We start from the raw sequence: 27,517 nt of genomic DNA on the forward strand, positions 1-27,517 counted from the left end.
TAGACAAAGAGAAGGCAGGCACTGGAAAGAAGACGGTGAAGGCCACGGGTCCCTAAACGTGGTACAGTACAGGTCTCTGGTGTTTGCCACACAGAAAAGCTGTCTTCCTGGATCTGTTAAGAAGAGGCAAGCAGCAGAGCCTTCATGGAGATGACATTTATGGTACCTCTTGAAGGGCAGACAGGTTGTGAACAGGATTCTCATCTGCAGGAAAAGAGCACTCCAGGGCCATCAACAGTCTGCCCAACAGTCCGCTGAGAGAGCTCTGAGAATCTATATAGCTAATATCAGCTTCCGGTGCGGTAATAACGAGTCAGGCTGGTCAAACTCCACCACAGGAAATTGTATAAATGATTGCAGAAACACAGCTCCTTTCTCAGGAAACAGAAATTCTAACAGCTGGTTCTAACCTCCACTTAAAGGGAAAAAAAAAAAAATATATATATATATATATATATATATTAAAAATTAAAAAAACATAAAATATATATGTGTGTGCATATATATGCGTATACACACACACATAGTTAGATAGATATAGATATAGATATAGATATAGATATAGATATAGATATATATCCTAAAAACCAGGAAATGGTGGTATCAAAACCCAGCAAAGAACAGTCAGCAGGCATTTTTCCAGAAGGCAGCTGCCCAGCAGCTGTGGAACCTGAGCCCCCAAAGGGGGCCTTTGCAGGAGCTGCTGAGCATGATGGACAATTGGCTAGCTTCAGACACCCACTGATGTTCCTTCTACTGCTGAGGTTCTAATGCTCGTTCAAAGGAGACTCAAAAATATGTCTCGGGTCGCCTGGGTGACTCAGTCGGTTAAGTGTCTGCCTTCAGCTCAGGTGATGATCCCGGGGTCTTGGGATCGAGCCCCACATCAGGCTCCCTGCCCAACAGGGAGTGTTTTTCTCCCTCTCCCTCTGTGCCTGCTTGTGCTCTCTCTTTCTCATTTACTCTCTCTTAAATAAATCTTTTTAAAAAAAGATCTTGTATCACAAGTCCTGAACAAAATTCAGAATTTTTATTGTCTTCTGTACAGGAGTTGGAGTTTTGTTTGTCACTTTTTCCCCTCCCCTGTGCTGCTATTGCAGAGGAAACTTCTGATCGGCTGTTTTTTAACTAGAAGGAAACAAGTTGCTCTGCTTGCCTCACGGTAACGGTGATCCTTGGGATCCCTCCTTGAAACAGGTGAAATGAGGACTCAGATCTGGTCGATCTTCATTTAGCAGCCATCCCAAAGCAACACACCCAAATTTATAAACGCAGATCACCAACCTCTGCATCTTACCAAGTTAACTTGTTTTTTTAAACCAACACCCCCCCAGGAAGCCCAGCCAGTCCTATATGTTTCCACTGACTCAAGGCCTAAAAATGTCTTCTGCTTCTTGCCTGAAGGTAGAGCTGTATTTAAGCTCAACTGAAGTGCGTTTATGATTTCAGCCTACACACAGTGCATTTAATCTCTGCACCGCTGTGCTTTTGCACAAAAGCAATCCCTCCATGTCACTGCACCGTTCCTTCTGCAATCCAAACCATGGTTTGTAAAGGTTCCCACACTAAAGGCAGATCGCCCTGAAGCGAGGGGCTAAGGATTTGTTGTTAACTTATGTTCGCTACATTACAGTAAAATCCTAACATTTACTGCTCTGTAACATATACTATTGCTTCTTTCAGATTTTTCTTTTAATGTTGCTATAAACATTTACTCTAATTCAAGAGAAAATTCTAAAGGGGGAGAAAAGATTTTTAATCTCTTTAAATGTTAACCCCTTTTTATTACAGAAGATGGAAAAATACATGAAGAAAGCATTCAGATCTCTGGAGGCCGACACTCTAAGCTGTTTTGTTTTGTTTTTGGTGCAGTTGTCAAGTTGAACATATTTCATATTTATAAAATGCTACCTGAATTCTGTACTCCCCAAAATAAGATCCTTAAGATACTAGGAACCTATGCTCATAAAACCCTTTGTTCCTGAAGTAAATGTTATGAGATACCTGTGTGTTTAAGAATGACATTTGTTGATCTCTAACAAGTGTTTCTAGAGCACCAGCTGCGTGAAGTACAAAGTTTGGGAGGGTGGGAGCAGAGCACTTAACAAAACAGATAAAAATCCTGCCCTTTAAGAAACTTAGGCTCCAGGGGAAAATCCTATGTAGTTAACTGAATAAATGAAACGGACAGCCTATTACACCCAGAGAGACTTGGTAAAATGATTAAATGAGGAAGGGGGGTGGAGGGGGGTGGATGGGTTGCAATTTTAAGTAGGCTGGTCAGGGAAGGCCCCTTTGAGAGGCAGTATTTAAGCCTTAGGAGGTAGACAGGTGTACTTAGGGAAGGAGAGATCTGGCAGAAGGAAAAGCAAGGACAAATGCCACTATGGCTGGGGTAGAATGAGCAACAGGAGAGCAGAAGTGAGGGATGAAATCCAAGAAGTGACAAGGGACAGATCATGCAGGAGACTGTAAGCCCCTGAGATGCGGGATGGAAAAGCCATTTGAGAGCTTTTATTTGAAGTATTAATGTGATCTGGCTTCTTAAAAAGTTGAGATATAAGTCACATATCATAAAATCCACCCTTCTAAAGTGCACAATTCAGTGGTTTATAGTATAGTCACAAGGTTGTGCAACCATTATCACTTCTAATTCCAGAGCAACTTCATCACCCGGAAAAGAAACCGCATACCCATTGGCGGTCACTCCCCTTCAGCCCCTGGCGATCACTCATCTACTTTTGGACTCTATAGCTTTGCATATTCCAGACATTTCATTTAAATGGAATCACATTACATGGGCCTTTTGTATCCGGTTTACTTTGTACCCGTACAGGCTGAATGGAGGCAAAGACAGAAGTAGGGAGACCAGCAGGGAGATGAATGCAGTAATTCAAGTGAGAGGTTCATAAGAGAGGCTTGAAATGGGATGGGAAGCAGGCTGGGAATAATGGCCAGATCTTGGGTACATTTGGGTAGACTGACCATCAGGTAGGAGAGAAAGAAGAACCAAGGACAAGGCAGGTTTTTGGCTGGCGCACTCGAATAGAGTTGGCATCAATCCAGGGAGCAGGGCCAGGGGGAGTAGGAGGAAACATGAGGGGCTGGATTCTGATGTTAAGTAAACCTGGGACGCTACCGGCCTTCCATGGGGAGATGCCACGGAGGGAGCTGGACAGGAGTCTGGAATTCAAAGGAGAGGTATGAGCTGGAGATACACATTGGGGAATTAGAAAATGAAAATATTAATACCATGAAACGAGAGGAGATCACCAAAGGAGTGAGGGATTACTACAGAAAAGAGAGACACGCAACCTGAGTCCTTGGGTTAACATTAGTCAACATGAGTCCCATGTTAATATGTACAGGTCAGTGGGATGGGGAGCAACCAGTGAAAAAGCCTGAGAAGGAAACAACCAATAAGGTAGGAGAACCAAGAATGGAGTCCTAAAAACCAAACAGAAAAAGTTCTCATGGAGGAAGGCATAGTCAACTCTGCCCAGCACTGTGGATGTGCCTTGTAGTGGGAGGAACAATGGAGTCACTGGGGGGTTGAGGTACTGGACGGTGGCCTGCCCTCACTCACAGATGAGGGATCTTCCCTCTACTCCTTAGGCTCACTCTGCTCCAGCTGTGCCCACCTCTGCTCCAACTCAGGGCTCATCCCCTGCTGGGTGGGCGCCTTCCCCAGGCAGGGCTTTGCAAAGGCACAGGGTGAGAGGAGGGGGTAGGTCAAAGACCTGACTGCAGTGGGATCAGGAGACAGAGGGAGGAAAGGGATTACAGTCAGGGACAATTCTTGAAGAGTTTAGCTGTAAGGGGGTGGAGACAGAGCTGTCTCGGGGGTGGGGCAAAGAGAGGACTTCCTGTAAGAGGCGAGAAATAAAAATGTAAAGAGGGAAGCAGCCTGGTGGTGGGTGTTAAGGAGGGCAGTATTGCATAGAGCACTGGGTGTGGTGAATAAACAATGAATTTTGGAACACTGAAAAAAAATAAAATAAAATGTAAAAAAAAAAAAAAAAGAGGGAAGCAGAGGATAAAGGAGAAGGCAGAGAACTGCTGGATAGGTTCAAGGGAGACAGAATTACACACTTTACCTAACAGTCTGCAATTAAAATATAAACCACCTACTGATAAATGAAAAACAAGTAGGGATATGCTATCCCCCTCCACAACCCCCACCAGGAGACCAAAAAACCATCATTTAAAAGGATCTGGGTCTACTTTTCAAGGCTGAAGATACCGAATTGATTGTACAGAGAGGGTTGGGGTTCGGCTCTGGGCTTGGAGTCATAAAAGCCAAGTTCAAAGATCATGACAAGCTACAACATCCCAGAAACTTCTTTTGACCTCCCCTTTACACCCATTAAATATGGATTAAAAACAACCTGTCCTTTTACCTTATGGAATTGATGCGATAATCAAGTGAAATTCGCAAAGACTTTAACTCTTAGGTGTCCTATCCCTGTAGGGCCTTTTTAGTGCTATCAGAGGAGGAGGAATTGTATCCTTGGTCTAATTCTCACACCCTAGGTGGGGAACTCCAAGGTGGGGAACAAAGGCAAAATCAAAAATTTTTGGCAGAATAAGTATGACAAAGCAGAAGCTTTCTGATACTGTATTTAAAGCACAGTAAGTTGTACAGGAATTATGCCCTAATTTCCACCTTTAAAAAAACTCAACCTCCAAAAAATCCTTCAGTTTAGATTCGGCTGAGCTGGGGGGGTGGGGTGTGCAGTGGGTAACACTGATTTGACTGAAGGCATGAAGCAAGCCCATGCTTACAAAAACTTGTGACCCAGTATCTTTCCATGAATCTCTCTTACTCTTCATGTTCCCTACCACCTGCCAGGATCAACTCAATTCAAAAGACTATTTCATCCTTAACTTCTTGCCCAATAATGGACATTAATTAGCAGGTGTTTATAAGAAAGTTCTTATCTTTATTTATTTTTAATTCAGGCAGCTTCGTGTATGGACGATAGTTCTTGTCAGGGAAAACACACCTTATAAGGGATCTTGATCAAACCACTAACTTTCCTCCTGATTTTGTCAGGTCAAGTACAACATGAAGGTAGAGGCTCACTTTATCTAATGAGAAAGGTATCTACATATATCAAGGAACTGTTCACAGAAAGAATTCTAAGATGGAATTTACTATAGACACCAAAGCTGAGCTGCCCTCATTGTTCAGGCTCCCCCTCATGTTCAAACTAAACATTTTGGTAGCCATTCAGCTGCCCACGAGATCTCGCAAGATTTTAAAGGAACGTGTGAGAGATGGAATACACAAGGAAATAAACACGCACCTGTATATATGTGTATGTCACATTTCTTTAAAATGTGTCTCTATCTCTTTATATATGCACCACTTGGAAGAGGAGTCAGAGCTTCCCTGGGGAATCAATATGTATACCATATACAATTAAAAGGAAAAGAGCTCAATTATTTCTAATTATAAAGGTATCTTCACATTTATGACATATCATTTGTCAATAACACAAGATAACACGTATGTATCAACAACACAAGAGATACAGATTCTTTTTCAGAATCCTGATCTCCTACTAAAACCTCAGTTACTCCCTCAAGTAATTCACTTTATAATGACCTATATTATAGAATTTATAGGAACAGATTACTCTGACTCTGATGGGTCAGCGTATCCACCTCAAGCTTCCTCAGTCACAGTCTTCAGCATTATTGGGGAAAAGACTTATTTTGAGTAAGTGATTTTCTTTTTAAGTTAAAACAGATTATTTAAGGGGCCCAAGTCATTTTTAAATTATTAGTTATTTTTATTAACATATAATGTATTATTTACCCCAGGGATACAGGTCTGTGAACCATCAGGCTTACACACTTCACAGCACTCACCATAGCACATACTCTCCCCAATGTCCATAACCCAGCCACCCTCTCCCTACCCCACTCTCCCTGGCAACCCTCAGTTTGTTTTGTGAGATTAAGAGTCTCTTATGCTTTGTCTCCCTCCCAATCCCATCTTGTTTCATTTTTCCCTTCCCTATCTCCCAACCCCCCCAACCTGCCTCTCAAATTCCTCATGTCAGGGAAATCATAGGATAATTGTCTTTTTCTGATTGACTTATGTCGCTCAGCATTAATACCCTCTAGTTCTATCCACATTGTTGCAAATGGTAAGATTTCATTTTTTGATGGCTGCGTAGTATTACATTGTGTGTGTGTGTGTGTGTGTGTGTATAGATATAGATATAGATATATATACACACCACATCTTCTTTATCCATTCATCTGTTGATGTTGATGGACCTCTAAGTTATTTCCATAGTTTGGCTACTGTGGACATTGCTGCTATAAACACTTGGGTGCACGTGGGGCCCAAGTCATTTTAAGCATCAGTTTTAATTTGATTATTTTTAAAGGACATTTTATCATCATATATACTATCCTAATTACCTTGATAATTGCAAATAATATAATTAGTTAATGTCACAGTTAACATTAATAACATATTAACTAATCTTAATTACTTAGGGCCATCAATGTGAATACCCAGTGATGGGCTCCGTTATAAAATCTTCACAAATTTAGGATTATCTGAGGAGCATGGACTGTCTCATGCTCATGCTAGGTGGAACCAGGCTACACTTTTTCTTAGATGACAGCATCTGCCTCTTACAGCTTCTCTGCCTCCTGTGCACTTTGGGGAGTCCATCGGTCATGTCCTGCTCCTGACAGTGAGTCCTGTGTGTTCTCAAAGCAGTAGAACTGGAGCCCGTGCCCAAAGTAAAGCTCCACTGCCCCAACCCAGTGGCGTGGCCCCGGACAACACACGGAATCCCTTTAGGAATCTGTGTCCCTGTCCGTACAGTGAAAGAACTGGCCTGAATGATCTCTAAGTCCCATCCAATCTTAAGACTTTTGTGATGAATCTTGTTAATGGTTGGGAAAATTGATACCTATGTCCATTGGAACTATGCCCAACAAAACTCTGACATAGAACCTTAGACGTTCCTGCACTTAGAGGTTCCGTGCACTTGGTGCATGGAAATTTACAGTCTCATATTTTTGCTATATGTGGGCTTTTGGGTCTTCTAGTCTCTTTGTTATATTTCTAATGAGTGAGGTTCATATGAAATGGGACAGAATTACATTAAGAGCTTTTTAAAAAAGAAGATTAAATATGACTCATACATGCTTCCCCCACATAAAAGAATTCAAGAAGTTTTCAAAAAACGGAGTAAATTATTCCTTTATGAAAACTTCCATTTCTAAATGCATTTCCATTTGATAGATCAACAAAATGACACTGTATACTAAAAAATGATTTACCTATAACTACATCATGACCATCAACCAAGCCAGCGGAGAAGAGCTCCTGAGATACGCCATCTGCCGTATCTGTCCAAATGTGAAATGAATATGTATTAGTAACCATAAAATAAAAATCAACAACCCAGGACAATGTAAAAGATATTTTTCATTTATGAAAATCACCCATGTGTGTTTTAATTCAATAATTAAGATTCTATCAGAAGGGAAAATCAGAAGCAATATAAAATATATTTTGCCATATACAATTTGCATCCTGGTATTTATTCAACAGCGATTAAATGAAATTATGATTTCATTTTCAGAGAAACATTTGCCCTTTGGCTACCACCTGACTTAATCCTCAAACGTACCTCTGTAAGTTAGCTCATAATGGCCCCCAATGACACTGCTTTTCTTTCTTGCCAAGGTTAATTCCAGCCATCATCAATCCTTTGCGATCATTAGTAGCTACTGAGTCAGAATTTATGGCAAAGGTTGAACAGGCAGCACTTGACACAACCTTATATTTGGTACAAACAGCCTTTGAGCTTGTTGGACTATTAAGATGAGCTATTTGAATTTATGCTATTAAGAAACTCCTTTAACATGACATTGATCATTTGATAGCAACAGATTCATTCTCTTAGAAAATGTGGTTGTATAAAAGAATGTAATTTCTCAATGATAAGTGACAGGAGTTAGAAATCTCATAAAGATGGGACTGAACAGACTGTAGCAAGTGAATATAACCAAAATCACTTAATTGAAAGGTTATGAATGAACATGGTAATATGAGAGAAGTCTGTTCGAGGACTTTGTAAAGAGAAACTGGTAAATGGCAGTGTGCTCAAAAGAACCATTATGAACCCCTGTGTTTTTACAAGGGAGAGGACATGGTCCCCATGGCCTTCTGATGTTATCACAAACGTCCAGAACTGTAGCTGGGTAAGAAAAGACTGGCTCAGCAGCTGCTAATAACCTACAAGAAGGTCTGACCTTGAGTGTGTCCCAAAGTCAGGGAGCACCTCCATGTATCGCTGTTGAACGAAACAAGCATCTAAACGGAGTGGCAGTTTGCTCTGCCTAAGGCTGCCCTCGGAAAGTGTGTGTGCACGTGCATAAGCGCTCACGTGAGCATGTCACGGATGGTAAAGTTATCTTTCACATTGGTGGGTTCTCACGTGTTTAGCCCAGTGTCTGACACAATAATTACTCCATCAGTGGCAGCCATGATGATGACCCTCAGCCAAAGACCATCTGAAATGTACCTTCTGCTCTAACGCGCTCTCTTTTCTCCCTTTCATACACGGCCCAGTCTCCAGGATCTCCAGTAAAACACTTTCAGAGCCACTGTATACTCGATGCATGTCTAAAGACATTGTGGCAGTCCATCATTTCACTCGTTCCATTTTATCATGAGTGACATGGAATAACATGAAGGAAATGGAAAAGAAAAAAAGGAATCTTCCTCAAGTATGAGATTCCATAGAAGGTGGGCTTATGTCGGGGTTCTTCTTACTATTAGAAATACAAGAAAACAACTTATAAAATTCTCTCAGGGATAAAATGATTCCGTAGCATGGTATTTAGGGTGAGAGGCTCTATTCTGCATGTGATGTAGCTTCACAACGTCGACTGGAACATGCTGGGCTCATAATCTCATCCTCCTGGATGCTGCCAGAAACTCCTCCATAAAAAGCATGTTAAATTAAGGTGCTAACCTAGTAGGAGCAGGGCACACAGTAGGCAGTGATGGCATTTCTCTGGACTGACCATCTACCAAAACCTCTGGATTTGTTATTACCACCACTAAAGTATCAGTAAGATCCTACATCTGAGTAAGGAGCTATGCTCACGGAATGTAGTTGAAAATGGAATAATCAAGCAAATCCACATTGTGGGCTATCACTAAAACAGTACCAAGGCAAAGGACACTCCCAGCAATTAAAGTTTGTAGCATCTCCTCTTGTTCTCAGGACCCCTGAATCCCAGATGAGTTGCTTTCGAATAGCACAAGGGTCAAGGGTCATGCTGGCCATTTTTGACCCCAAAGGGAAAGTCCACGTTTGTGGGCCATTAACCAAGTAATTTGTATGCATGTAAGTAATATATCAGTAATAGTTCATAACAGAGACTGGGAGGGAATTGTAACATTTTTCTTTAAGCTGCTTAACGTTCCTAATGTGTAAACAGGATTAAATCAACATAAATAATCCTATAGGCTCTGGTCTACAGAATATACAGCAACATAATAAATGCAGACGGCTCGCTCTCAAGTGAAGACAGAGAATATTTGCTCTGTCTGTGTTATACACCCTATGACGTATGACACATTTATGGGTGCGTACAGCACAGACACAATATGCAGGCATGAACAGTGCAGACTGCATCTGAAATGCAGACAGCATCGGCAGTCCCAGAGGGACAGTGATATATCCATGCTGTTTTTGTTACTAATGGCCTGTGCCCACCGCCCAGGGAAGGCCAGCTATCATCAGGAAGCCAGCGCTCCAGCGCTTTCTGGGAAACAAAAGCAGACTCAACCCACAATGTCAAACGAGGTTGCCAAAGCCAGCACAAAGGGCCAGATGATGCTGAGAGGGCCATCTTCTCCCCGCAAATCCTCAACTTGGAAATTCATTTCTTTGTGAGCTCTTGAAATTCAAATTCACTTTTACTGCCACTGTCAAATTTAGATAATTGGATGGGGGGGGAACCCTTGAGAAAAGCATCTGTTCTTTTACACACCCTATTTGAAACAGTTATTATGTAATTACTAGATTTTTATCACACTATTGGCTGGTCAATATTCTCATATCGTGACAAAATACAGAGCTTTTGGATAATAGCAATTGGTGCTATTATCCAAAATTGGTGCTAGTCGGTTTCACAGACCGACTTTAAACTGCCCAGGATGGATGTTCCCAGAAAGGAAGATCAATTAGCAAATTTATCGGGGCCTTATTTGCCTATATTTTGTAACAAGTACTTCATATGTTACTTTAATTCAAATAAACTGGGAATCATTAAATCTTCATGCTGACAGGGGACTAGACACCAGGGCCAGCAAGTCTCCGCCTACATTTGGCCCAGGAACTTGTTCTGTCTGGCTAGCAGTGTTGTTGTTGTTGCTTTTAAACTGAACGTGAACAGACAGGCCTGTCTGGTTTCCTGAAATCCCCACCGTTTGCTGTGACTCCTGTACATGTCTGAGTTTACGTCCTCTTGCATTTCTAACAATGTAATGTTAGATTTTCAAAACTTTAGCAAATACGACTTATTTAATTGAATCAAAACTTACATGGAGCTCAAATACACAAATAATTTTGGAGTGTTATTAGCTTAATGTATATTAATATATTCAAACATATGAGCCTCATGCATTGTGTTTTAAAAGATTTTCAATATAGACAGTGAGGCTGCTTTCATGTCCTTAAAAATCTGAAGCGAGAGGTCAGGGAGAACAATAAGTCTCAGCATTATAGCATCTGATTTTCACCTCTTTGGGTTATTCTGGTTATAAAGCAAAGAGTGGAAACAGCAATTTTTGCTTAACTAAGAATCTTGTGGTCTCCAAAGGCTGTTCATATGTGTTACTTATCCATTAATTAACCAAAATGACTTGAGTTTCTCTTGCATAGCAGGCACTTAGTCAAGCGTAAAGATACAAGAAATGAGACAAGGTCTGCGAGCCCCCGGCATCCAGGAGCTGAGAGGGCAAGCAGCCTGCCCTGGAAGGTGCGCGAATGGCAACGTTCCTACCAAGCTCTGTGGATGAGAGGAGAGGGGAGAAGTAGAGCACTTTTTGTGTGACATCTGACTTGCGGCTCACTTCTCACTAGGACTGCTCTGTGCTGCTCGGTATTCACAGGGTCCTCGAGGCCCTACGTCACCGTGCCGGTATTCTTCACGATTGAGCTCACGTATTCCTCTGTACGTGCATGTAAAGCGTGCAGCATGTCCCAGGAATTCATGCAGTCAGCAGCGGTCGGTCCAGTTTGGATTCTCCCCCATTACTGCAGACCCTCCCGTGCTCCCTCCCTTCCCCCCTCCCCCTGTCTTCGTTTTTAGAGAGAGCGGTTTTGAATAGCAAATGATCGTCGCACGCTTGTAATCAATTTCTTTAATGCTCTTTGCAGCAATAAAATTATAATTTCAATTAAAACTTACCTCTTCCTGGAGTAAACTCAAACCGTATGTCATTAAGTTCCTTTCTGGAGTTTCTGAAACACATAACACATAGCACATTAAAATCCAGTGAAGGACAGTTTAATCAAACTAAAGGTCTTCCAATCTTTACAAGATGCTACTAACATGTAGACAGCATTTACAGATTTGGGTCATGTCCGAGTACTTCCTCAAAAACAAGAGATAGTTATGACAATAATAAAGGGGAGATATTTAACTGATTGAATTTACCTTATATAAACATGTTTACTTCACAAAATTCCAAAAATAAAATGTTCTTTCAAAAAATCTACACTTAATCAGTAACCTTAAATATAATTCCATAGTTAAAAATTTCAGATTTCAGTCTAGGATGAACATTATTTGAGACATTTTTCATATCTTTCCTGAAAATAGTATTTCAGCAGCTATTTTTCAAAGTGAAACAAATAGGAAAGATAGTCTCAGTGGTAAAGCTTATGACAACACTGTGCATTAAATCATGCATCAAAATGCCCACAAGAGGATATGTATTTTGTTATTAAAAATTTTGATTCCAGAGTCCTGGGATCGAGTCCCACTTCGGGCTCTCTGCTTCCTCCTCTCTCTCTGCCTACTTGTGATCTCTGTCTGTCAAATAAATAAATAAAATCTTTTTTAAAAAGGCGGTGGGCACCTGGGGGGCTCAGTGGCCTATAGCCTCTGCCTTCGGCTCAGGTCATGATCCCAGGGTCCTGGGATCGATCCCTGCATTGAGCTCCTTGCTCAGCGGGAGCCTGCTTCTTCCTCACCCTCTGCCTGCTGCTCCCCCTGCTTGTGTTCTGTCAAAAAAATAAATAAATAAAATCTTTTTTTTTTTTTTAAGATTTTATTTATTCATTTGACACAGAGAGATCACCAGTAGGCAGAGAGAGAGAGAGGAGGAAGCAGGCTCCCCGCGGAGCAGAGAACCCGATGCGGGACTCGATCCCAGGACCCTGAGATCATGACCTGAGCCGAAGGCAGCGGCTTAACCCACTGAGCCACCCAGGCGCCCAATAAATAAAATCTTTTAAAAAATTTTTATCTACATAGAGGGGAACCCCTGAATGTTGTGAAATTATCCAATGAATAAACTTTTTAAAAGTAATATAAAATGCTTACATAAAACCCTGTACTATATACATACATATGTATATTCAATCCAAAAACTGGCGCTAGGGAAATATGGCCCAAGTAAATACCTAAGATATAAGTTTTATTTCAAGAAATGATATAGGGCAGTGAGCTATAATTAGAATGGTTTTAAATTCCCATAAGAACACTAAAATATTATGAGTAACTCTCAACAGATGTTACAATTAAAGGTAATAAAAGTACCGTAAGAAATTTCAGTAGGAAACAGGAAATACTAATTTCTACGAACACTCAACTATTTGGTCAGCTGCCAAAGATCCAAGAGAGACAGAGATGGCCTGAATGCCCATCACAAACAGCCTCCTTCTGGTGATCAAATCCTGTTTAGTTCTCCAGTTTGGGACTCTAGAACTCTGGGTAGTATCTCCAGGTCTCTATGTACAGCGCCCACATCATGATGCCACCAGTCTCTGGGCCTTTCTTGGTCTCCAGCCTGAGTTTGGTTCTTCAGGTCTTATGACATCCTACCACACTAAATGCAGGAGGCCCAGAAAAATGACAAAAGCAAGGTACTGACTTAGAGAAAGTCCTTCTCCCATGCCTAGAGAAGCTGGCCTAAGTCTGCACTTTTCCACAACAGAGAAGTAAGGGTTAGGAATCCAAGGGATGCCCAAGTTCAGGCCATAGTCATATAAGAGCCTTAAACCACTGTGCATCTTTTCCCAGGTGTCCTGACCTTGACTGTAACTATTCTTCTCAGAGTTAGAATAGGATGGAGGAGGGGGGTGGTAAGAGCAGCTGAAGCTGGCTTCTTTTAACATCTTCTTTTCAGGACCAAGGACCGAAAATTATGGACTCTCAGGCTAAAAAAGTAGACACAGGACCAACATATGAAATTGCAGACAACGGAAGATGGTTCAGAGATCATCTTGGACACCAGACCAAGTGACCCCGCCTCGGAGATGGGGCAGGCCATGAACAATCAGTGCCTACCGTTGTAGGGCTGTTTGCCTGTGGCCCTTTTTATCTACCAATGTCACCACACATTCACATAGTGCTTTCATATACATCAGCAGTTCTCAAACTTTTTTTTCTTTTTGTAAACCTCTACAACGTCTGGCTTAAGATAGATGGGTTCTTATTCTTGCTTCTATATTCAATCTGCTGCAGTAACACATATCATGTTGCCAGTCGCTGGAAAATTCCACTCTAAATGTTGAAATAATGAGAGTTAAAAAGGCACACAATTTCTTAATGTTATTATAAAATTAGTTTGACCTCCTGGGCTCCCTGGAAACAACTCAAGGACTCCCCGCCCCACCCCAGGATCATAGTACCACACCTTGAGAAACACTGATACCAAATCTCATGAATCAAATCTCATTTGATTCCAGCAATCAATCTTTGAGATATGCAAAGTAGGTACTATTTGTTTTCCATTTTTTTAGATGAGCGTATTCAATGGTCCTTCCAAGTTGACAGATCGAGTGGCAGACTGAGGACCAACAGTTCTACACTGGAAATACCTAATGCAAATACAAAAAAGCGCAATTCCTTTCACTTTTGAGAAAAACAATGTTCCTCAAGATTTTTCACATTACCATAAAAAGATCAGTGTTCTTTTATTTAATAGTCTTGGTTTTATGTGCTATATATCAACAAAGGTTGAATTAGAACTAAAACAGTCCAGTGAGAGAAAAAAAAAGATCATTAAGAAAGCAACTATTTATAGTGTATTTAATAATGAAATGACAGGAGGAGGAAAAAATGAAAAAGAATTTGATTTGATGCTAATTTAGGTCATTGTTCCTTCCCCCTCTCTCTCTTTTGGTCAGTCTTGTCTAAATAAGTTTGTCCTACTAAGACTATCAGAAGAGAGGTATAAGAACTGTATCCAGAATATCATCACACACATCCTGATTTTTTCAAAATTAATACCACAGAAGCAATATCCAATACCCATAATCTCTACATCAACTATGGCTCGAGTTATGGAGGTTGCCTAATCGAGTCATTCTTTTATGACTCTGAACCTAAAATACTTGCCTTTGAAAAGATCACAGTGATTGATTGTGAGTAGTAGACTTGTCTCATCAGGTTGAAATATAGTTGGAAAAATGCCTAATTGGATCTAACTACTGAAGGTCATCCTTTTATAAAGAATTAATCTTTTCAGACTCATACTTAACACCTTTAATTGAAAGTACATTTACTTTAATTGATATGGCACAGGATATTCTTGATTTCAAAGAAGCTGAAAATAGGCCAGAAAATGTCTGTGCAACTTTATAGAAGAAATGTTTAACACTCGAGAGTAACAGCTTTAAGACCCAGGCTACCTTTGATAACTCTTATCAAAAACCTTGTTAATCCTGGGGTGTCTGGGGGCTCAGTTGGTTGAATGTCTGGCTCTTGGTTTGGGCTCAGGTCCTGATCTCAGGGTCCTGGGATCAAGCCCCGACTTGGGCTCTGTACCCAGTGCGGCATCTGCTTGGTATTCTTTCTCTCTCTCTCTCTCTCTCCCTCCACACCACCTGCCCTCTCGCTCCCACTTACACTCTCTTTCTAAAATAAAGAAATAAAATCCTTAAAAAAAAACCAAACACCCCTTTAACAATAAAAAACCACTCCGACAAAAACCATATTCCTAAATTTGGTAAGCACAAACCCTTACTTATCATTGTAGATATATATTACCTCACAATGGCAAATGTCTACAGGGCTCAGGCAGAACATTTATTTTTAAAAATAGGTAATACCATCACGTGGTTTAAAACCCAAAAGATACATTAGGGTAGTCTATAAAACTAAGCCTCCTACTCTTGTTATTCAACTACCTGGTCCCCCCTCAATGACACAGGTTTTTTGTATATCCTTCCCAAGATGTTTCACGCATATGTCAGCAAATATACACACACAGGTCCTTCTAGCCTGTTTAATACCTAACGTACTATATCCATTGTTCTGGATCTTGTCTTTTCTTTTAATAATATACCTTGGAAGTTCTCCCTATTGGTTCATAGAGAGCTCCTCATTCTTATATCATAGCTACATAGTATTCCGTTGTCTGTGATATCCTTTTCTGAACCAGTTCCCATTCTATGAATAGACTGCTTCTGGTCTTTCACTATTATAAACACCGCTCAATGAATAACTTTGTTCTTATGTCATTTTGCAAATACAAGAGTATAAAAATAAATTTCTAGAAGCAAGTTGCTTGGTCAAAGGATAAATGCATTTGCAATTTTATAGATACTGTCAAATTCCCCTTCATTTAAGTTGTACCAATTTATATTCTCACAAGCAATTTGTAGGCACCATTGCAGGAACTTTCAATGAATAAAGCAGGAAGTAGAGTAAAAAAAACAAGGAGGTGTGTTCTGCCGGCTGGAGAGCTTCTTTCCCATTTAAAGAGGGCAACCACTGCTCAGCGCCAGCTGGTTAAGCCAGGCAGGAATCTGGGCTCAATCATGTTTAAAAAAAATATGCATACACACTCACATATGCGAGATATATATAAATGTATAGGTTATATGTAAAATACATACACTAGATATTATTTAAAAATGTAAATATGTATGTATTTACTATGTCCATTCAACATGACAAATCCAGAGATGCAGAATGTCATGTTTAAAGTTTTCTTCCGTGCTCATTCAATCCATCTGCAAGGGACACAGTGAACCCTCCAGGGAGGCGGCTGACTCGCAGGGTAGGGATGACAGCCACATGCGCGAGCGGGTAATGCCAGCTCAGGACTACCTGCATTCCTTAGTTTCATGCTCCTGTCTTTTAGCCCATGCCAAAAAAAACTTATGGGGGCACACCCCCTTCCTAAGAACCAGATGTGATCAACATGCTTACAAGCCCAGAGACCACCGGTTGTTAGAGGGCATTGGCAACTCTAAGCCCCATTGGCACTGCACACCCTCCACCCTAGGGATGCTCTACAGTGAGGCTGGACGCCAACCATTTCCCAGTCTGAGGCTAAAGGCTGCAGTGCCAGTAACACCCACAGGTACCATGTTTTCTAGGGGTCCAGACGCAACCCCTCACTCCTAAGCAGCAGACAGCCCCTGTTTTCCCTTATTTGAACCTAAGACTTCAGGTCAGGATGAAGCTGCTGGTATCCAAGGAAGTCCAGAGGGACTCCCACTCCTATCCTCCTGGAATGTTTCCCCTTCTTGGGAGCAGGATGGAGACTTTCAAACAGCCTGGGCTAAGAATCAGGACGTCATTTTTAGTTTCGCTTGCTTCCTTCCTGCTCTTGGCACTGAACTGAAGTCTCTTCCCACAGGCTCAGGAGAGAAAGGGACTGTGGCTCCCACCAAGCCTGCTGGGCATCTCTCTCCACACCAGCAAAGAGCCTGGCACAGACCAAGGAGGTAATGGAGCTGTGGGGACAGAGGTCTGTGTTCAAATCCACTTGCTACTTGTTTGGCATCTGTCCTGTTTCCTCCACTGTGAGGTGGGGAAAGTAGTAAGCGATGGCAATTGCTGTCTGCCCGTGTGTGCTTGTTGCCTCACTATGTCCTGTCGTGCCATCCTCCTAACTCTCCACGAGGGGATGGCTCTTATCCTCTGTTGTTCTATGGACAAGGAAACAGGCTGAGAAAGGACAAAGGACAGCTCCAAAATCATAGGTCTGATGAGCAGATCTGAACTAAATCTAGAACTGATGCATGTTACCCACTGTCTTCTCCAGCGTACAGTCCTTACCCGAGCCGCACTCCGAGCTCATGATCCGCATAGGAGCCACGCAGCTTGTAGTCTGGAAATCTGATCCTACCACTCCCTGGCTGAAAGACTCCATTTTCTTTCCTGTATTCTTTTTTAGATTTTTATTTTTTTTTTTAATTTTCCCCGTATTCTTCTTTCCTTTCTTTCTTCCTTCCTTCCTTTCTTTAAGTAAGCTCCTCACCCAGCATGGAGCTCCACACGGGGCTTGAACTCACGACCCTGAGATTAAGACCTGAGCTGAGATCAACAGGAGGATGCTTAACCGACTGAGCCACCTTGGCACCTTCCCCCATATTCTTAAAACAAAATTTAAAATCCTTAGCATGACCCCTCCCTCCCTGCAAGACTGCTTCGACCCGGCTGCCACCTTCAACTGTCCCACACTGTCTGTCCCCTGCTCCCCTTGTTGCTGCCTCCGGCCTGCCCTCCTTCCCCAGATACAGCTTTGCAAAGGCACAGGCTGAGCGGAGGGGGGAGGTCAAAGACCTGACTGCAGGGGGTTCAGGAGACAGAGGGAGGAAAGGGATGACAGTCAGGGGCAGTTCTTTTGAGGAGTTTAACTGTGAGGGGGTGGAGAGAGAGAGCTGTCATGGGAGGTAGGGTGAAGAGAAGACTTTTTAAGATGGGAGAAAAGCAACACTGGTATACTGGCGGGACAGGCCTAGACAGAGGGAAACAGATAGGGAGGGAACAGAGAAGCGCTCCGGGGGCCTGAAGCTTGTTGGGGGCCCAGCATCCCCCACTGCTGGGAAATCTCCACTCTCACTGGCCCTCCACTTGACGGACTCCAACTGAGCTCTTTTCGGGGAGACCAGGAAGAAGGATGGAGGCCACCGGGTGAGGGTAGGCCCCTTCCTAGCGTGCGCTCCTTGCCCCTAGTCCTGTACTCAGTACTTCACATTCTGTACAAAGTAATGTCATTACCTCAGTGTCCCCCTCATCTCCTAGACACTAAGTTCCCAAAAAGCAAAGACCTTCAGCTTGCCTTGTTCACAGCTCTTCCCCTCAGCACCCAGCCCAGTGCCTTGGGAACGTACCGACAGTATCTGTCACATGAATGAATGAATCAATCGGTCAATGAAAATTTTACAAGTCTGGCTTTTGTCAAGTGCCTCTGCTTGGCCTCTGAGACACCATTACCCCAATTCCCTGACGGCCTTTTCTCTGTCGCCCAAACACTGCCGTCCGCCTGTCCTTTTAGTGTGAATGTTCTGCCTCCACCCTCTTCCCTTCTTCTTTTTCTCGATGAGTAATTCCGATGCATAACTTAAACCCAGGTGCTTCCCCAGAGCTTTAAACCCATTATCCACTGTCTACACAGCACTTCTCCATGCAATGTCTAGACAGCAAAAAACCCAGCATGTACAAAATGGAATGCATCACTTCTCCTCTCAAATTCCCTTCCCTCTCTCTGCTCCCTTTGGCAGCAAGTGGTGGTGACAGCCAACTACCATGACCTGTGTGTTATACCTCCTTAAGATGTCTCAGATCGTCCATTCCTCTAACACTATGAGACTCCTGATCAAAAGCAGGTCACCATTATCTGCCGCAAGAGGAGAATAAATGATCTAATGAACAAAGGGTGTTTTACCCACACTCACACACACTACACACAGACACACAGGGAATGCCCTCGCTAGAGCCACAGATAAACAGCAACAGCAAAAGGCCATAAAAGGTTGAGGGAGCTATTACTCGGGGTGTAATCCTTGGCAGATGAATGTGTCACAGCCCAGGAAGAAAATCGCTATACTTAATGAGATGTGGAAAACGATGCCAAAGCAACGATAAGTTCAAGGGCATCTCCAAGTAAGGCCAGGAAACAAAAGAGTCAGGAAGAGGAAAAAGAAGCCTCCTGAGTCCAGGCCTGTGGCTGCCCGGATGCATCTCTGTTGCCCGCGCATCTCTGTCTGGGCTTTCCTAGAGTGGAATCTTTAAATCAACCAACCACCCTGCCTACGGGACTAGAGAGGGTTCATCTGAACTCTGCAGCTCAAGCACATGCCGGCAACGACCTTCAGTTAGGCTTCACCTCTCCAACCTCTATTTCAGATTCTTCTGCAGAAAGACAGGAAACAACGCCACCTTCCCGGTTGAAGGCGGCCGTGGGCAAACACCCTGTGGGCCCCTCACAAGCTGTCGGGCATTCTGATGCCCCATAAACCGAGGCACAGAGCAGAAGAAGGGAAAATCATGGTTCCAGACCTTAAAGAGTGGACAACGTTTCCAGAGAAGGACAGCTGATGGGAGGCAAAAGTACCAGGGAAAGCCCAACGTAAAGAAGTGCTTAAAAAGTAGTCGTAGAAAAAGAAATATTAGTCTAATGCAGAGAAAGGAGCGTTTCCCCTTTCTTGGTTCTCACTCTTCCCATCCTTCATACTCCTGTCAAATTCATCTTCTCTGAGGTAAAGGTTCAATCACAGAATCATATAATTTTACAACCGACAGGGGCCCTGGAGGTCGCCTAATCCATTTTCCTCATTCTTGAGGTGAAGAAACTGAAGCCGAAGAGATTAAGTGGCTTGCTTAAGATTACACAGCTGGCTAATTCACTCAACACTCCATAAATACTTATTGATCATCTACTAGGTGTCAGGTCTGTCCTAGAAGCCATTTGTGGCAGAAATGACACCCAAACCTGGGACTGCCTTTTATCCTCAACGGGCGGTTCTCCAACTGCAGGGTGAGCTGAGATACGCTCTTTAAAGGAAGAATTCCTTCCTTCAGCGATGTTCCCACCCCTAGCAGGTAAGAAGTGCTGCAGCAGTGAGAGATGGGTTATTACAGATAGAAATGGGTTCTGTAGGACTGAGGTGATGATGGCAGAAATAAAGGTTGAGAGACACTGCTGTACCCATCAGCACTGTGCCCCAGAGCCCTGCTTGAAAGGGAAGCGCTTTTCAAAGTACGGATGTCCATATACCCTGACCATGCTCTGGAAGAGTGCCACATGCCTTCCCCATCGCCCCCACACTCTGGCCTTGCCTTACTTAACTTAACTTACTTAACTTACTTAACTTGCCTTAAAAGAGCCTTTTGGATCAGGGAGTCTCCTAAAATATGCAAGTGAAAATTCCTTTCAGGACTATATCTTCAGACACCCAAAACCACGCCTATGGCCTAGCAAAGCATAAGTTGATAGCAACCATAATTTTCATCTATACCAAGCCATGCAGCATCAAACAGCTTTTGATCAACGTCAAACAAATAGATTAGGAAGTCATACAGCTCCCTTTAACAAGAAAACATGACCAGTGACAATACACACACACACACACACACAGAGTTTCTTGAAATAAGGTATCTTGACCTTCACACTGGTTGTCGACAGGTTTTTCCGCAGCTAAAACCACCAGCTAAGGACTCTGAAGCATCCCCCTGGTTACTGAGCAGCCTGAAGGGCCTTTCAGATTTATGGTCCACACGGAACAAGCAGTTTGGCTGTACAGGATTTCACAGAGCTGACACCTAAATTAGAGGTGTGTGCAGAGCCTGGCGAAGAAATTTCTCATGCTCTATACAATGCTTACACCCATGAATGAATCATATGCGAAAATATTATCATAAATAACTGCCTTTACGGCCTACAAAAATAATTTTCATCTGGAAATAATCCTAACTCATTTCAACAGAAACTTCTTGAAAATCTACATGCCGGCCAGGTAGAAGCTGTGGCTGTTTCTCCTCTCACCCACCCTGCCTAACTTTTTTTTTCCCTCTAGTATGCTCTTTGGAAAATCATGAAAAACACTTCAATATAGAGGAAAGTTCAAAGAGTAATAAAGCAAATATACATGTAACCCTCCATCCAGAACTTTTAAAATGGTAACATTTTGTCATATTTACTTCAGAGCTTAATACATAAAATTTTAATAATGTTTTGCCTACACAGTACAAAAATCGATGTTATGTCCCAACTGTGGTAAATCATGAGTGAACAGATTATTGTGTAAGGGCTCTGCTGCCTGTCAAGTTTATGGAACTGTATTTTCATGGGTGGCAGTCCTTTTCAGCATTTAGAATGCCCAGTGAATATATTTACTGAATTGATTTTTACTGATAGTCCAAGAGGGAAATGGAGTGGCTACATAAAAACTAGAGTCAGGGGGCGCCTGGGTGGCTCAAGTCAGTCAAGTGTCTGCCTTTGGCTCAGGTCATGATCCCAGGGTCCTGTGATCAAGCCCCACATCGGGCTTCCCGCTCAGCGTGAAGGCTGCTTCTCCATCTGCCCCTCTCCCTACTTGTGCACTCTCTTACTCTCTCTTAGATAAATAAATAAAGTCTTTAAAAAAAAAAAAAACACTAGTGTCAGGTGTACAGCAGGTAGTAGAAACACTGCAGTCTAGTCAAAGTTCCCATTTCTCCACAGCAGGAAGAACTATTAAGCACCCTTACCAGTTAGGGGTTTTGTGTGTATCTCTTGATTGAAATCCACTGATAGAAATGTAGGAGCAGTCTTTGTTAACATCGCTTGTTTGGAAATTCTGGTGTGGGTTAGGGTTTACTGCAGAAAACCCGGACTCAATGTTTCTAGGACAGAAAAACTCTCTTCAATGCATCAGGTCCGAAGTCAACATGCCAAGTAAGTTATACTAAATATGCTAAGGGCACCCTTGAGATGTCAGTTCAGTAAATGTCCAGTTGGGCTCCTGATCTCACATCCTGCTAGGTGTGTTCGTGCATATCAGTGGACAGTATGTGGAGAAGTCGGGGGTGCTGCCCGTATCTGCAGCATTCCTGGATGAACTCAAGTTTCAAGATGACCGAAGTCTAAGGTCCAAGCTATTATAATCTCTATTATGTACAACGGTCATCCTCCTTGTCATTTGTTTTGCTTCTTGCAAAAAAGATGGTAAATAGTTCAAAGTTAAACCAAATATATGACCGAACATTTGACTATCAAAAATAACAGAAATTGAAGGGAACAGAGAAAGAGACACTGCACATACTTGGGACATCAGTAACTCCCACTGAGCACTGAATTTAGTTTTGTTCGCTTACAGCTCAGGCAAGGAAAGAGGAAAGTACTGCATGACACAGTTCTTTATCAAAAAGGAAACATGCAAAGTAGATGTTTTTCCCTTGGCATTAATATCAAAAAGTAACTGTACGGAAGCCCCTTTACAAGGTGCACTGAGTAATGTCTTCAACCATATGTTGTAAAGGACAGAAACTTTCTTTCATAAAAATACCTTCCAACTATGTGGTACAAAAGATGAAAATTTTTTCTCCCATGTGCTGAAGGCACCATATTAAATCTTACCTAAGTGATGGCATTTCTGCTGGGAGCTGAAATAATATAGCCGAGGTACATTGTTTCCTGATGATTTACCTCAATAGAGGGAGCCGGAAGAACCTGGAGAAATGGATGGCCTACACAGACGGCTTCCTGATGCCCTGAAAGTGTCTTTGTCAAGCGTTACAATGGGTGATTCTGTGACTGAACTTCAACCAGCATTGGAAGGCGTCTGATAGTTCTTGTAGATGTGCTGATTAAACATAGATCTTCCACTTCAGCAAAAACTTGAGTGCAGTAGTAACACTCTGCCGTGAACATATGGGAGACGGACTTAGGTTATGTCCTCCCCGGAGAGACAGCTAAGTGCTAAGATGGCGGGCTGCAGGGCGTCTCTGTTTCAAGAGGAAGTTCCAAGTCTGGCTAAGAAATTGAACTTGGGCGCAGCTCAACACACCCAACTACACTGCTTCAGAAAGGAGAAAGGAGCAAGGAGCATTGTTGGCTGCAGTTTTAAAGAATGCCTGTTACTCATCAAGAGAGTTAGCCATGGTTAGTGTAGCTGCAATATTAGAAAATGAGCAGATAATAAAACTCTTTAAACTTTGGAGAGGTGATCACAAAAGCAGCAAGAACTATGCTTTAACTTTCCTATCAATTTATATATAGAGTTGTGTCCAGGGAAAGCTACACTAAAAATTAGCAAATTTAAAGGGAAAATGATCACTTTTAACTCGGTTTAAAATACCCATCCAATAAAGGAGAAAACCGTGAAGGAGTAATGAATAATAAGTGTTATCCCCAGTGTCCTCCAGGTTAGAAATGAAAGCAGAATCCTCCCTGGCTTTGCCACACGTAGCACCTTAAGACGATTAAATTTAATGATAAATGAGATTGAGCAAGTATTTTCTCTTTTGCTCCATTTCAGAGAAATGGCCTATAAGTAAATGTATTTACAGTCTTAGTGTGGGTGACCCTTTGTCTTTGGCAAAGACATCATAAATCCTCAAATTGGACTTTCCTGAAATTACTTGAGCAAATGGCTATTTATAAAATACACAGCTGCACAGAAAATAAACCTTGTTACTAGGCATTTGCTAGGTTGTTGGTGGGCATCAGAAAGATATACATTTATTAGAGCATGTCATGCAGCACTTATCAGGACACTGGATTAGGGACAGACAGGGCTTTTATTCAGAATGATGTAAAACTAAAAATAAAAAAAATTCAAAAACTCAAGCCCCCGCCCAAGCATCCACTTTGTTTTGAGGCTTGGAGATGCATGATTCTCCAAGTCCTGACACTAACAGAGCTGAAAAGGCACAAAGAGCGGTGCCTGGGTAGCTGGATGTTTAAGTGACCGCCTCTTGGTTTCAGTTCAGGTCATGATCTCCACGACACGAGACTGAGCTCTGAGTGCAGCTCTACACTCAGTTGGGGGAGGGGGGAGCGTCTGCTTAAAAGTCCTCCCTCTGTGCCCCCCCCACGTGTGTGCTCACTCTCTCTCTCTAAAATAATTAAGTAAACCTTAAAAGAAGAAGAAGAAGAAGAAGAAAGAAAGAAAGAAAGAAAGGGCATGAAGAATAGGGCAGGCCCCTGAGAGCAAGTGTGAGAAGCTTCCTTTGGATTAACAGATCCCCAAAAGGCAAGGGGTTGTAAAAGTGTTCATTATTTGCATGATAGGATTTAAAATGAGGAGTAATCACCTAAACATCTTTCTAAGTATTTCCACAAAACTGCCTTTTTTAATCTGAAGATGGCCACAAGTGAGGGGGGATATCTGAAGTTCAATGTCATTTGTTTCCCATAGATGCCTTTTCCATAGACCCACAGCTGGTCCAAATGTACCCGTCTTCCTCTTACTGTAAAGTAGGCCTCAAAACGCACCTGCCACATGATGCCTTCTTCCTCCCTCTCTGATCCTGGCAGATTTTTAAAAGTTAACATTTCTACCTTCAGCAACCACTGCATTCCTTCTCTGGGTCTAGAGCACTAATTTATGCCTCTCATTATCGTATTGTTCAAAGAAACCATCCCTTCAATAGGCCCAATAAAGTAAGTAAAATGGCATTTACCACCTGGCATAGAAGTCAAACCATCCTAATTGAAAAATCCCAAGTATCTATATAGCTCACCAAAATAAGAAAGACCCTCGACTTAGCCACGAAGCTTGCTCTGCAATGGTGCGAGGCTACTTCCACCATGAATGGCGTAACTGTGGACAAAACTCAAAAGCAGACTAGTGGAAGATGGAATTTTATTCCAAATGCTCAAAACAATTTTTTTGCCTGTGCTCAAACACATGCTGTATGACTGTCAAATAACAAAACTTATTTTCATGCGTGAGTCATGGAATCCATATTTTAGAGCCATGTTCACCACTTTGTTGATATAGAAAAACATGTGGAGAACGTTCCATAAGCAAACCCCATGTGTGTAACTGCACCATACACCACGGGAGTTACCAAGATTGTGGGAAGTACACATTTTTCCAAGATTCACTAATAAAAAAGATATACCCAATAATTTCCCTCGTGATGGTTTTTTTCAGTGACTGACCTTTATACTCAGTCTGCTGATCTCTCACAAGTTTTTAAGATTAACTTAGCTTTTTAAGATCTCTAGACCTCGGTGAAAATTTAATAAAGGAGGTCAGGCTGGATAAACAGGAATTCTCACTCTACAGAAGTATTCATACAGCACGTCCTACAGACTACTTGCTATTTGCTTCTTTACTGTAAATTGATAAATGTGCTTTTCATAAGGAAGTACAAAAACCAGTGCCACCAGACAGGGAAGGGTTCAGAAGGAAAAGTCAGGGGTTGGGGGGGAGGGGGTGGATCCCAAAATGATTATCATAACAGGAGAGCCTGTCTCCACTGGTCTGCTGCAAAATAAAATATATACCGATTATTTGTCAAGTTTAAGAGAATTAGTTGATTTTAAAAAAGTAAGCAAGTCAGTAAATGTCCATAACAGATATAAGGGATGGTAAAGGTGAACAAGTGTGAACATTTAAGTAACTACACAGAATTCAAAAGATGGGCAACAGAAGCTATGCTGCTATGCCATGTCTCTCCCCAGAGTGCCTGGTACAGGGTCTGGCACATAAGTAAGCTCTCAAGAAATATTCCAGACATCTAATTGCATCAAGCAGGACACTATTCCTCCTTACCGGCTGCATGGCATTAAGTCACATGTAATCACAGCAGACAAAACTGCATATGGAGGTAGCCAATCCCACATAAATACCCAAATAACCAAAAAAAAAAAAAAGAAGAAGAAGAAGAAGAAAGAAAAAAATGGCTTTTGGGCTGAAGGCACTTTAGTTGCAATGGAGGCCAGAGCCGTGATCAGAAGAAAAGATGTCACATTGGGGACAGATCTGGGAGAAATACTATGATACTGAGATTTCTGGCCAAAAAGCTCTTCCTCACCTAAAGAACGGTGAGTTAGCAGTCAGCGTCCAGAGTGGGTGATCCACCTGGCCGAGATTCACATGGAAGAGAAGCTGTGGACAAATCTACCCGATACCAGGGCTCTGGGTGGCTGGACAAGCTTTGCTTCTAGGATTGGGAAGTGCTGCTGCTTTGTCGCCTGTGCCCTGAGCTCCAGGCTGCTCTCATGTCCATGGCATACTTATTTTTATGTAAGTATAGAAGGCAAGAGAGCACATCTCCTCGTCCCAGTTACACCAGACTTCTCTACTTCCTCTCCTCTTTCGCCCTCCACTCCACAGATTTGATTTGGTTTTATGGGGAGTCCGAGAGTGCAAAATGCTTTTTTTGCTAGGTTCACTTGGCCTGTCATAGCTGGGTTTCTGAAGACAACATTCCTGAGTTTAAATACCATTTGTAGCATTGACTTGTAACACTGACTAACCAGGAGAACTTCTGGCAATGAACTCTCCAAGCCTTAGGATCTCCAGCTCAAATAAAGTAGTAACAGTAACTACTTGATAGAGAGCTCAGGGAGAATGCAGGTAGGGATGGTGCCTAGCACACAGCAAGCATTGAGTGCACACGGCAAGCACTGAGTCATTATTATTAAATAACAACAACAGTAATAATAACCACTGAGTTCTCCGTGTCAGCTACTGGCCTCTGCCTGGAGATGGGTTCTTTCTCATTCCATCACCTAACCTAAGCAGGAGTGTAGGCATCAAATCCTCCACTGAATTCCATAACAGCTTCCAACTGTAAACCCCAACAGATAGAATAAGATTTCACTAGGGTACAAGTCTCTCTCTCCTTAAGAATCCCAGTAACAACTGAATAAATGGGAGCTGATCACTGGGAGCTGGAGAATAGCCGTCTCCAACCCAGAGTTTGAAGGAAACACACAGACTAGTAATGGGGCTCTTTTAGAGTTCTTGATAATCCCCAGAGAGTGAAACAAACCCATGAGGATCTGAGAAGTCTACTGATAATCCTTCCCATGCCTCTTTCCCTTATGAATAATTTAAAATCTCTGCTGTCTGGTCAAATCAAAGATCTTCGTTTATGTGAAGGTGGAAATGCACAACTGAAGACTGAAACACGCCTAAGGTATGTAATCCTATCTGCCAGACCAGGGGGATTCCCTAAAAAGAGACAAGGAAAACACCTGGGTCGTCAGGGGTTCGGCCAGCATTTCTGGCAATTTTCTTCTTTTGCACTAGAAGACAGCACACACGTCATTCAAATTATGTACTTGCCGCCATCCAAGGCCTCTCTGGATTTAGGAAGACCTGAAGGAACGGTGTTCTGGGCTCAGAGAGCTATTTAATTGTGACTCTCATCATCACTGTTATTACAGATCTGTCATTCAGAAATGCTCTCGGCTATCAGGGACAGCATGGAGTGTTATGAAGATGACATTTCCATGTTTTGTATTCTGAACATTAAAAACCAGTTTGGCTCACCCAATGAGCTGCGGGTGCCATGCCAATTATATAACTTTGTAGAGCACAGAAAGGATCTC

General features: G+C 42.3%; 1 protein-coding gene across 3 annotated transcripts in view; it reads right to left on the reverse strand.

The window, feature by feature from the left end:
- The window catches only part of STK39 (serine/threonine kinase 39), a 304,821-nt gene that overhangs the window by 52,454 nt on the left and 224,850 nt on the right, over positions 1 to 27,517 (reverse strand). For all 3 annotated transcript variants that reach the window (XM_032355850.1, XM_032355849.1, XM_032355851.1), the window contains 2 exons: positions 11,467 to 11,519; positions 7,315 to 7,383 (listed from right to left, as the gene is read on the reverse strand). In XM_032355850.1, the coding sequence (XP_032211741.1) occupies positions 7,315 to 7,383; positions 11,467 to 11,519 (122 nt within the window). The remainder of the gene's footprint in view (positions 1 to 7,314; positions 7,384 to 11,466; positions 11,520 to 27,517) is intronic.

This window comes from Mustela erminea, chromosome 8 (assembly GCF_009829155.1).
Source record: "Mustela erminea isolate mMusErm1 chromosome 8, mMusErm1.Pri, whole genome shotgun sequence".
NCBI lineage: Eukaryota > Metazoa > Chordata > Mammalia > Carnivora > Mustelidae > Mustela > Mustela erminea.